At 31.7% G+C, this 13,263-nt stretch overlaps 1 protein-coding gene across 1 annotated transcript in view; it reads right to left on the bottom strand.

Moving 5' to 3' along the window:
• LOC150107476 (uncharacterized) overlaps window positions 1-13,263 on the bottom strand; it is a 574,892-nt gene that overhangs the window by 174,182 nt on the left and 387,447 nt on the right. Inside the window, exon 17 of the mRNA XM_090392109.1 lies at window positions 12,917-13,031. Within this exon, the coding sequence (XP_090248235.1) occupies window positions 12,917-13,031 (115 nt within the window). The remainder of the gene's footprint in view (window positions 1-12,916; window positions 13,032-13,263) is intronic.

The raw sequence follows: 13,263 nt of genomic DNA, 5'->3' as shown, positions 1-13,263 counted from the left end.
CTAGACTATTGAATGACACAAATGTACAATGGCTATATGAACAAAGAATTAACCAATATTTAGATAAAATAAAACAAAATGAAGAAATAGAAATAGAATGGCTTAATATAAAAACGATACTAAATGCAGCAGCAAATGAAAGCTTAGGAAAGACCAAAAAATTCAATAAAAGAAAAAAACTGAAGATCTGGGATGATACAATCAAAGAAATGATTAAAAAGAAAAAAGAAGCCTATCACAAATCGTTAAGCAGTAAAAGATTAGAAGATGAAATAGAATATAAAAGAATAAGAGCAATAGCTAAAAGAGAAATCAGAAAAAGACATAGAGAATCATGGAATAAATTTGTTTCTAATTTAGAACATGATTTATATAAAATAAGACCCAATGTATATAAGATTTTGAAACACCTAAATGCAGATACCAAAGAAAACATAAAATTAAAAACTGAATTAAAATTAGAAGAATTTCTAAATTACTACACAGAACTGTGGACAGACAAATATTTTAAAAAAGACAACTGGCAAACAATTAACGAAAATGAAAAGGAAATAACTGAAGAAGATTTTGAAAGTTTATTTTTCACTTGGTTAGAGTATAATAAAATTAGTTTAATCCTTTATCCAAGAGTGAGCAAACAAAGTTACCTGTCCTGAAAGTATCTTCAGGACAGGTAGAGATGACCTGCTAATGCTTCTGCCTGGTATCTTCACTTGGGCCTGGCTCCCACTGAAGAGACCTCAATAAAGGTCGAAACTAGTCTGGGTAGTGGCCCTTCCCTTAATGCATAACATTAGACATATCCGCAAGGAGATGTGTTTTGCATTATAGGAGATACTGAGATAGGAGTGTTGGTATCTTGCTCCACCTTTGCAACAAGTTGCCCTGGTGTTGTACCACCTTACCCCAGTCCTGAAGATACTTTCAGGCGCAAACTTTGTTTGCTCACACTTGGATAAAGGATTAAACTGAAGAAGAATTAGAAATCAGCCTGAAAGAAACAAGAAACGGAAAATCACCTGGAGAAGATAAGCTAGGTTCAGAACTATATAAATACGCAGGAACAAGATTCAAAAAAGGACTCTTATTATTTTTAAATAAAATTTACTCAACTGGTATCCCCCCAATAGAATGGAAAAAAGCAATTGCGATTCCTATCTTCAAGAAAGGTAATAGAGATGACCCTAAAAACTATAGAGGTATCAGTATACTAAATTCCTGTTACAAAATATATAGCAGAATCTTAAATAACAAACTAATGAAATATTCCGAAAACTTTATTCTAGAGGTACAGAATGGATTTAGAAAAGGACGATCATGTATAGACCCAGCCTTTTGCCTAAAATTAATAGTAGAGAAAAGAAGAGAATATAATTTGGAAACACATATTGCATTTATTGACTTTGAAAAAGCATTTGACAAAGTTAAAAGAAACATATTATTTAACATATTAAAAGAAAGACAAATACCAAATAATATCCTAAAAGCTGTCATAAGTATATATGAAAATAATCAAATACAAATAAGATGAAATCACGAGCTATCATATACAAGAGAGATAAACCAAGGGATCTGACAGGGATGTCCCCTCTCAGCAACTCTTTTTAATATCTACTTAAATGAAATAATAATAAAATGGAGTAAAAATTTACACCAAGGAATTAAACTTTCACCTACAGTTAACTTAAACACTCTCCTCTTTGCAGACGACCAAATAATAATTACAAATTCTGAAGATAACTTACAGAAAGCTATTTTAAATCTAAATGAGATATCCAAAGATTATGGTATGATAATATCAACAGAAAAATCAAAAACTATGGCCTTTAAAGGACAAGATCCAGCAAGAACTAAAATAGTAATAGATAACAAGATCTTAGAACAGGTGAATTCATTTAACTACCTAGGATGTATTATCACATATGAAAATGAAAAAGATATAAACGTAAAAATTGCAAAATATTTAAAAATAACAGGTGTAATTAACTCTATATTTAAACCAAACCTAGTTCAAAAACAAACCAGGCTAAAAGTATACAATACATTAGCCTTACCGGTCTTAATGTATGGAAGTGAAATCTGGACAATAAAACAAAAAGACAAACAAAGATTAACAACAGCAGAAATGAAGTTTATGAGAAAAACTGCAAAGTATACCCTATTTGATCACAAAAGAAACAAAGATATTATGAAAGAATTAAACCAAGAACCAGTAATAGAAAAAATTAAAAAATATAAAAATAAATGGATGGAACACGTTCAAAGAATGAAAACAGAAAGATTACCAAAACAAGCCTTAAAGTACAAGCCATTAGGAAAAAGAAAACCAGGACGTCCTCTTAAACGATTCAACGATGACTTCTAAGGCCAGAACAGGCCATGCTAGGCCTAAATCCTTGATACGTATGATGATGATGAGCAGATTTACTAATACTATGGACACCATAGAATGTGTATATCTGTAAAATACAGATGTACACAGACCCTGATTAAGTGTTACATTCTTTTTGTAACACCAATGTTATGTTAATCAGATTTAACCCATCATGTCCATTAATCACACCCTATTGCTTTTATGAATCACACAAAGCCAGGAAACAATTAGGAGAGTCTTTCATAGCAATAAATGCGAAAATATAATAATATAGGTGATATTGCTATTCCCTTGGTGTGCATAGCACACCGAGAGTACCAGAGTATACTGCCCAGTATATATATATATATACACAGTATATAAGGTTTCCATGTATGTTGCATCTATTCCCTGTTTTAATAGTGATTCTAGAACAGTTCAGGCTCTGATGCAGTCAAATGCTTTTTTCAAAGTTCACAAAGGCTAAACAGAGAGGTTTATTATAATCATTTTTCTTTTCTATAATTTGATTAAGACTATGAATATGATCAATGGTGCTACCATTATATTAAACCCTGCCTACTCCTCTGATTGCATATATTCAAGCTGTTGCATTATACTGCTATTTATTACTTTTGTAAATATTTTGTATACTGCTGGTAATAAACGAATGGGTCTATAATTTTTAATATTCTCCTTTTCACCTTTTTTTTGTAAATAATTATTATTAATAATTATAAGGATCTGGAAATTTTCTTTGTTTTGAACAAAGTGTGAAGAGTCATGCCAGGTAATCAGTCACTGTTTTCCTCTCAAATTTCAACAATTCTACTTGAATCCCATCTTCTCCTTGAGCTCTTCCTTACTTCAAGTTTTCAAAGCTGCCTCAATCTCTTCTCTCATAACTTTTGGCACATCCAACTGACAACTCTTCTTGAAGCTGACAAATTTCCACAAATTTCTTTCTTAGTCACTGTAAGTTTTTTATAATTTTCTGTAAGTATTTATTACTTCATTTCTATCTCTGATTATGTTCTCATCCATTCCCTAATTGAAACAATTTCTTTTTTTTTTTTCCCCTATTATCAAAGCACTTCACAGACCTTTCATATATATTCATTAGTTTCAAAGGTTTATTTTATTTTTCTGGTATTGAAGAAATGGATTTCATGTGCCATTCTTTTTCTGATTGCGTTGCATAATTCTGAATATTCTATTGTATTTTTGTAGTAGCATCTTATTTTAATTATCTGCATTTTCTTAATAAATCCAGAGTTTCTTTTGAAAATGTGTTACTTATTGTGTGGGAAATAATTCTTTCTATTTCATGGGATATATTAATTATGGTATTGATGAGTTTTTGATTAATCTCATCTGGGTTATCTCCTTCTACCTCGTTGCTCAGTACATTTATTTGAAGTTCTCTTTAAAAACAGCTGCATATCATCTTTTTTCAAGTTTTACAGTTTCAAGGTTTACTACACTGAAATTCTGCTTAATTCATTTATTTCTTTCCCAATTTTTGTTAATTATAATTTTAAATCTCACTATTCTGTGATCACTACCTGTAATAAAATTATTTAAAACCTGCATCTTTTACAATGTCTCCTGTTTGTTATTATCAGATATATTTCATTAAAGATTTGGTCATTTGAATTTCTTCATGTCCATGTACAATAGTTATTTTCATTAAAGAATGAATTCATAATAAAGAGTCTGTTCTCTGTAGTAAATATTCTAGCAGTCTTTCTCCTCTTTCATTTCTCTTTCTCACTCCAAACTTTCCATTGAATTTGGCTTATTTTCACTTCTTTTTGCATTTAAGTCACCCATGATAATTATATAAAATTCTTTACTGTAATTTAAAGCTTTTTCTAGTCTAGCATAAAATTCTTTGTCTTCTTTATCTGAGTGATCTGAAGTTATTATTATTATTTTTATGATTCTGGCCACCATGGAGTTACAAGTCTCATCATCGGAAGCCTATCCTAGAAAATACAAAGTCTATCATACTACTCCTTGAACCCACTGATCATTCATGCTCTCACCATTCTATCAAGCAATGCATTCCACAGTTCAATCACACTCCATGCAAAAAACCACTCCTTACTCTCTTGATCATGACCTCCTTTCACAAATTTCTGCCTGTTCTACCAGAAAGAACTCCCTAGTGTCAACCCTATAATTACCTCTCAACATTTTAAAAGTTTCAATCATATCACCTCGCCTTCGTCTATCCACTAAACTCTGCAGTCCACATTCCCTCAGCCTATCCTCATAACTAACATTGCACAGTCCTGCTGTCATCTTTGTTATCTGCCTCTGACCTCTTTCCATGGTTAATTTATTCTCTTCAAATCCTGAGGACCAAATTTGAGCACAACAGTCCAGGTGTGGTCTGATCAGGACTTTATACAATGGAATGACAACTCTTTTATCTCTGCAGGTCAGCATTCCTCTGTGTTACCTTCACCACTTTTGCAATATGTTTCCTGAATTTCATGTTTCTATCAATCATCACCCTCCAGATTCCTTGCCTCTCCACTTCCTCCAGTACAGTTTCTCCAACAGGGTATGCAGCCCCCCCCCCACCTTCAATGTCTCCCAAATTTCAAGACTTTACTTTTAGCTGAATTAAACTGACACTCCCATTCATTTGCGCATATGTCTGGTTATTTCAAATCCTCTTGCAGAGCTACAATATCTGCAACTATTACTAATAACCCTTCTCAGCTTCACATAATCTGCAACCAACTGAATATTCCCCTGCAGTCTATTGACAATGTAATTTATATAAAGGTTAAACAATACAGGTCCCAGTACTGAGCTCTGTGGGACTCCCACTTGTAACCTGCTGCTTAGTTGATACTGCTCCCTCATACACAACTCTCTGATGAGACAGCCAATCCTGATCTAGTTCAGTAACCTAACATCTAAACTCATGTACTGTAATATAAATATCAGCTTATCATGTGGTACCCTGTAAAATGCATTTGTAAAATTTAAAAATTGGCAGAATATGCCTTTCCCTCATCAATCACTCTTGTCATATTATAGAAGGCAATCATATTACTAAAACAAGAGCACTCCTTAACAAATTCATGCTGACTCTCACAGATAACATTAACCTCATCTGCTTAACACTGTAAATGGTCTTTCAGTAATTTCTCCAAAATCTTAACTACTAATGAAATACAAACTGTTCTATAGTTTGACACCTTGTTTGACATTGTCTGGCTGGTCTATCTTACCCTTTTTCCATTCCTTGGGCACCTTTCCCATGGCCAGACTTTCATTAAAAAGCCAGGTCAATGGAGCTGTAATTTCTTTAGCATATTCTCTCAAAACCCTTGGTGAAATCCCATCCAGTCCCATTGCTTTATTGACATCGAGAGTACTCAGTATTTGAAACACATTCTCTTGTTGAACTTCTAAACATCAAACCTGAACTATCTCTTTCTCTCTCTCTCTCTCTCTCTCTAGTATTAAAGCCTACTTCTCCAGGATGAAATACTCCAATAAAGTAGACTTGTATACTTTTAATTTGATATCTTTTATTTATATATATTCCTATATCTGCTATTTTGGTTTACATTTTTTTCATGTAAATTATATCGTCTTTTAACTTTTTTTGTATTAAAAACCCTACAATACCAACGGAATTGTTATCACAGTTGGAATGGTATAATAAATGTCCATTTTGTAATTTAATTAGATAGTCCCCTCTTCTTTGCACCTCAAGAGTCTGATCACATTCATTTTTTCCAGTCTCTCTGAATGTTGTTGAGAGAAACTCTAAGTGGCAATGAATATTCTTCTATTGCGGTGTTGTTTGTCCTTTTTCCTTAAGATATTATCATTTTCTTATCCAATATGGACCGCCTGGGTAAGTTTAAGTCTGAATCATCATTCTGACAAGATGGGTATGTCTTATTTGGATAATTATAATGCATATTATGGCCATGGGCTTTTATGTAGTATCTGATACATGTGATTACAAATATGGGGGGGGGGGGGGAATCCCAATTCATCTGATGCAGTTCAGGTGAGTTGGAACTTCAGCCTACTAGGTAAGGCAGATACCTGAAAAAGAAGGTGAACTCAAACTACACGAGATCGAAAAGAAAAAAAAGTAAAATACAAAAAATTCACCTCCTAACCCTTGAACACTAATAGCACTGGGGGGGGGGGGGGAGAACAATGACAGAGAAAGAAAAAAATAACAGTAGGGACTAGTCTATAGATAATATAACAGATGTATATCCAATGAAGTAAGGAACACTCCAACATCAAGTTCACTACTTCTATACTCACTAAAATGAGTCCTTAAGGCCCGAAAATGTGTACAACCAATAATGTTAAAATTTTTCCATAAATCTTTGATATTTTCCATTTCTTTAACATCCAGTTCTCCTATAATTTTTCATTAATATTCTTCAAAACTAGTAACTTGTGAATAGTTTTTATCACTCTCTGTTCCATAGACTGGACTAGTAAAAAAAAAGTGTAGGCACATGCACTATTATAAAAAAAAAAGAAACTAACTATAGCAAGTTGGGGAAAAAAAAGAACAACTCTTTCAATTTTTATTTAAAATTTGATCTAAATTTATTTTAACTCTGGAAGCATTTAAAAATCACATATGAATGGTTAATGATATTTACAACCAATTCAAAACCAAAATTTCTGAAAAACTTAAAAAATCATGTTAACACAAAACTGTGTTAAGTCAAACATAACTTCAGGTATTACCGCTATATATATATATATATATATATATATATATATATTTTTTTTTTTTTTTTTTTTTTTTTTTCAGAATTCATTTTTACTCGGTTGGAATATTATAAAAAAAGCTTTAATGACTGTTACCGAGAGATAAAAAGATGACTTTTTATATATATATATATATATATAAAGTCATATATCTTTATATATCTTTTATATATATATTTTTATATATCTTTTTAAATATATCTTGTCATCTTTTTATCTCTCGGTAACAGTCATTAAAGCTTTTATATATATATATATATATATGTAGAAAGTATTTTACCTTGGGTATAATAAATGTTAAAAATACCAAGCAATTTGTTGCCTTGGTCTTGCACTACCTGTAGGATCAGCTAGACTTGCATCACTTGCAGGTGCAAACTTGACTTGTTTGTCTATTTGCTTACTTGGGCAATGGAGTAAAAACCAGTTTAAATTTGCTTGGTATTTTTAACATATATATATATATATATATATATATATATATAGCAGTAAAAATTATAATATTTGTCACCAATTATAAAAATATAATTGGTGACAAATATATATGCTTTCAAGATAAGTCTTTACTTTAATAATAACTGATTTTGCCATTTTAATAATTATCCTGTTTTCATTATACAGTAATCTACCTATTATATAGTCTCCGATTTTTTTTATAATTATTTCATAACAAAATATTGCATAGATTAAACAATGACTGATCCCTGCAGTACACCACTGGTCACCTTAAATCTGGCAGATTCACACCTACTGTAGACCAATTTGTGATACCTGTCCATTGGTCACCCACTTATCCAAGCCTATAGTTAATAATCCAATCCCATAGTCTACAGTTTATGCAAAGCCTTTCATGATATCAAATACCTCAACAAAGTCCAAAAGTATGACAGCATATCTACTCTCTTTATCTAACTTAGCTGTAACATTACTATAAAATATGAGACCTCTTTTCAATAAATCCATACTGTTCCTTACAAAGTATATTTTGTTTCTCCACCTATTTCTGTATGTGAGTTATTAGTTATTCCTCTAAAATCTTTACAATTACTCCAGAGATACTGATAGATAGTTAGACAAATCAGTTTTTGTATCACCATCCATTCTTTCCATTCCTGTGGGATCTCTCCTGAGCTAAGACTCAAATTATACAAACATGCCAAGGGGATAGCCAGTTTGGCTGAACATTCCTTTAGCACACTTGCTAATATCCCATCTGTCCCAAATGCTAAATTCTTATCCAGGTTATGCAACAGCTCTAGAACCTTCTTTTCATGCACTTCTCCACCTTTTCATGCATCTCTTCATTCAATGTAGTGGTAGCACTGTGTAATTGCACTATGTCACATACACAAAGTTGATAGATCTTAGTTGAAGTGAGCACATTATTTGAACTACCTCATCTGCTTCTAATACTAGGATCCCATCTGCATAAAGTTATTCTTCCACTGTCATTCTTTCTTTTACTTGCAGTATAATGACAAAATTCTTTTGGATTGCCTTTAGCCTGTGCAGCCAATTTCTTTTCATTCTCCAACTAAACTTTCTGTACAATACTTGTAACTTTTCTGGCCTGAGCTTTATATATTTCATAATTCCTCTCACTCTTATTCTCACGATATTCCTTCCACATCGCGTTCTTCTCATGGATCGCTTGTTTAATGAGATTACACATCCATTTACTCCCATTCTATTTGTTCTTTGAATTCTATAGACACATTCAGATGTGATTTGTAGTTCAGCATATAACCTGTCCTGATTGGAACATTCATATAGATGACCACTTCCCAGGTCAGTACTGCATGATCACTGTCACATCCTTAAATAAGACACCTTCTGATTCTATGATCAAATCTAACACTCTTTGTCAGAGTTGCTACTTTCACATGTTGCTTGAGAAACTTGTGACAGAATAGCTGAATAAATTCTCCTTCATTCTTATCATGAGTTTTCTCTAATATCCAATCAATATTCAGATAATTTAAGTTACCCATAATAATTGTTCATTTAATAATCATCTGGGTAATTTGGTGATGTATTTCTTCATCCCAGCAAATGAACCACAAAGTCAATAGAAACATCACAGCATATATTTCATTCTGTTAGCTTCCACTTCAGTGTTACATGGGAAATTATTACTACTGTTGTTTTAATGTTTCTATCCCCAAGTGGACTCAAGTCATCTGATATCATTAGTAGTACCCCCCCTCTCTCTTTTATCTCTTCTGTCATTCCTAAAAATACCATATCTTCTGCTTAATTCCAGTTACAACATCTGACTCCTAGAGGCAGGTTTCACTAATGCCAAGTTTAGGCCATAACGTATTCAAAAAAGCAACAAACTCAACCACTTTGTTTCTGATGCTCCAGACATTTGTGTATAGACATAATAATTTGCTTTCTCACTTTTTCTTATACTTAAATCTAGTCTGCTTGGCTCAATTAGGCAACTTTCTCTTTTTTCTACCCCCCCCCCAAACTTAAAAATGTCCATACCCAATGTGTAGTCCATCTATTCAGCAGATTCATAACCATGCTCATTGACATTCCTATCACTATTACATCTACACATCCTAGCTGAACTTATATATTCAACAATCCTCAGCATTCCTCTCAAGATAATCTAGTTTCCCTGAATGATTCCTCTCTGCATTAGGAATCATTTCAATAAATGATTTCTCTAGGCACCTGATGCAAAATCCATTCAAGTGCAAGCCATCCCCCCTATAAAAATCTTTTCTATCATCAAACTTACTCTACACATCCAAAAACTTACACCTGTTTTTTTTTTCTCTGCAGCCAGCACATTTGAATCATTTGCAGTCATGTCTTCTTTCTTAACTCATTACTATCATATCTCTGTAGCAAACTAACTATTTTTCACTTTCTCATCTTTCTTTCTTGCTTCTTTCATTAAGTCTTTCATATCCTCTCTCATACTATATTTGTCACTTCTTAAGTCATTAGTTCCAACAGGCACTACCATCTCTCTCTTACTTTTCTTTTCTGTTTTACTACTGCCTTTGTTACATCCTTTGCTTTAGCTCCCAGGAAGCTTGATATAGTGACTCCTTCATCAAGTGCAAATTTAATTATCAAATGACTTATTTTTTCTAAGATATTAATTGACTCACCTTATTATTATTATCATCAACATCATTATCATTATTATTATTTTCATTATCATTATTATTCATTGATATATTTACAAATGTAGTAAAAGATTTTTAATGAATAATTCATAAACAGTATTTATTTCTCTACAAACTTCAAAAAATACAGATGTTCAGAAGTTTACGAATAATTCACAGATTATTTACTTCTTTGTGTTCTATTTCTTTTGAATATATTTCATTTTTTGAAGTTCTTTAAAATTTTCTCTTTCATCAAGTGCAAATTTAATTACTGAATCACCATGTTTTTTTTTAAATCGAATCACTGTTATTTTATGCTGTGTCATTTTTTCACTGTTCCTTTCCATTTAGGATATTTTACCTAATTAATATAACTTCATTAATATAACTAAGAACTGATACATAGCCTGAACACACTGGGAATACCAAGAAAACTAATTAGATTCATTAAAATTACATTAGAAGGATCCAAAGCAGTAGTTAAAATACAAGGGGAATTAACAGAACCCTTTGAAATAAATTATAGATTAAGACAAGGAGATGTACTTTCAGCAAGTTAATTTAATTTGGTACTTCAAGCAGTAATAAGGAAGTTAAATATGAGAGAATTTATTAATAATAAATTAATACAAATATGTGCATATGCAAATGATATAACAATAATAAGTCACAGAGAAAAGATTTAGAAGAGAAATTTGAACTTAATAGAAACGCTAAAGTTGGATTACAAATTAACGAACAGAAAACTAAATATATGCAATGTGGAAAGACAATAAATAAAAACATTACAAGATATAATATAGGTGAATACAGTTTTGAAGTTGTAGATAGTTTTAAATATTTAGGTTCATCAATAACAACAAACAATAATATATCCGAAGAAATTAATAGTAGAATCATCGCTGGAAATAAGGGTTATTATATTTATAAAACGTTAATGAGTAATAAGATTTTTAATTGTAATTCTAAATTAAAACTTTATAAAACAATTATAAGACCTGTAACAACATATGGATGTGAAACGTGGCCATTAACACAAAAAAATATAGATGGATTGAGAATCTTTGAAAGGAAAATATTAAGGAAGTATCAACATATTAATATATATGTTGATGATATTTTCATTGTTTGGAATCACGGGCACACATCTCTCATAGCTTTTCTTAATCATCTTAACATCCAACATCCTAATATAAAATTTACTGCTGATCTAGAAAATAATAACTCCTTGCCTTTCCTGGATGTCATGCTTACACGTTGCTCTGAAAGATTAAAAATCTCTATATACAGAAAACCTACTCATACCAATAGATATCTGCATAATCTTTCTCATCATTTTCCACCACAAAAACTTGGAACTATATCTACCTTAAAACACAGAGCACGCTCTCTCTTGAATGAACAAGATGAACTACAAAAAGAAATAAATCAACTGTCACTTATCTTTAAACAAAATGGTTACTCTGAAAAAACGATTAAGAAATTTCTTCTGGATCCTCCTAGACAGTGCACCACAGGAACTAGTAATTTTAAAGGCAGCATCTCCATCCCATATATTAGCACAATCTCTAACAAATTAGCAAAAGTCCTTAAAAAATATAACATCAAGACGTTCTTCACCACCCTTCCAAAAACCCGTTCTCTAATCAGTCATCCAAAGCCTCCTCATCACAACCTAAAATATCCAGGTGTATATAAATTATGGTGCGATTGCAATATCCCTTATTTCGGACAAACTAACAAATCTGTTGAGCAACGTATAGAAGAGCATAAAAGAGACATCTCTTACAAAAGATCACATGCAACTGCGTTATCCAGTCATGTTCTTTTTTCAAATAATCCTAATGATGATCAACAAAGCCACTCCATTTGCTGGGATAGATCAGAAAATATTTTTCGCTCTGATGATGAGTTTGAGAGAAAAATTATAGAATCAAGGGAAATCCTTCTGAATCCTGTCCACTTAAACAACAATTTGAGTTATAACATCCCAGATAGCCATGCTGCAGTTATTCAATATTGGCGTTCATGTGAGTCTGCACACATACTTGCAATAAACAATGGCACGTCTGTTAGAACAACTTGAAAAAATACAACGTTTTTTATGTATCAATTATGTGTGGCGATATTTTACCTGTATTTTCAAGTTTTTAGATACTTCAATGTTTATTACTATTCTCTTCCTTTAAGAATACCTGATGAAGGCTATTATAAGCCAAAACTAGTTGTATTAATCTTATTAAATCTTTATAAGTAATCTCGGTTTTTTAGTCATTAAATCTATTTTTAAAAATGTATCACAACAACCGAGTTGAAGCATATAATTACATATATATATATATATATATACACACACAATACTGTCTCTCCTTAGTTGTAAACAATGTAACTGATTCTTGTGGAACCCAATTACAATACTAGTCCCAATATTAAATTATGAGAGGTCAGAGATACAGACACTCTGGCATTCCATGATTACTAACTTCCAAGTTGGAGAAACTGCTTAAGAAGAATGAGGATAAGCTGATTTTTATGTGGAGGTACTTCATCATTAAATGACAACTATAATGTCACTATGTTATATTAGTACATTAACAAAAAAAATTTAATTTATCTACAGGTTAATATTTAAAAAAAAAAAAAAATAGCCACTCACTCGTATTATGACTCAGTTCAGCAAGTTCTTGCTGGTAGTACCATTTCTGTCTTTTCAGCTGCAGTTGCAATGCTTTGATGGTGCTTTTCAAATCAGCTATTTCATCTGTAATGTGCTTTAAAGTGAAGCTTATTATATTATGCTAAATAAATATATACATAAACACACAGTTACAATTATAACTTACCAATAACGTGGTGATGGTGGCGTAGGGCTTCGCTGTCTATTTTTCGAACCATGTGAAGCCATATGCCACCATCTTAATCAGGCAGAATGTATGCCTATCTCTAAGTTATGGGAAGTGATTGTTGCCAATTGTTTATAATTTTTAATTAATTAAATAATTA

The sequence above is a fragment of the Typopeltis vanoorti genome, chromosome 4 (assembly GCF_054136105.1).
Source record: "Typopeltis vanoorti isolate ZY-2024b chromosome 4, IOZ_Tvanoo_1.0, whole genome shotgun sequence".
Classification (NCBI taxonomy): domain Eukaryota; kingdom Metazoa; phylum Arthropoda; class Arachnida; order Uropygi; family Thelyphonidae; genus Typopeltis; species Typopeltis vanoorti.
The sequence above is the reverse complement of the archived record's forward strand: the minus strand, read 5'-3'. Positions and strand labels throughout refer to the sequence as shown.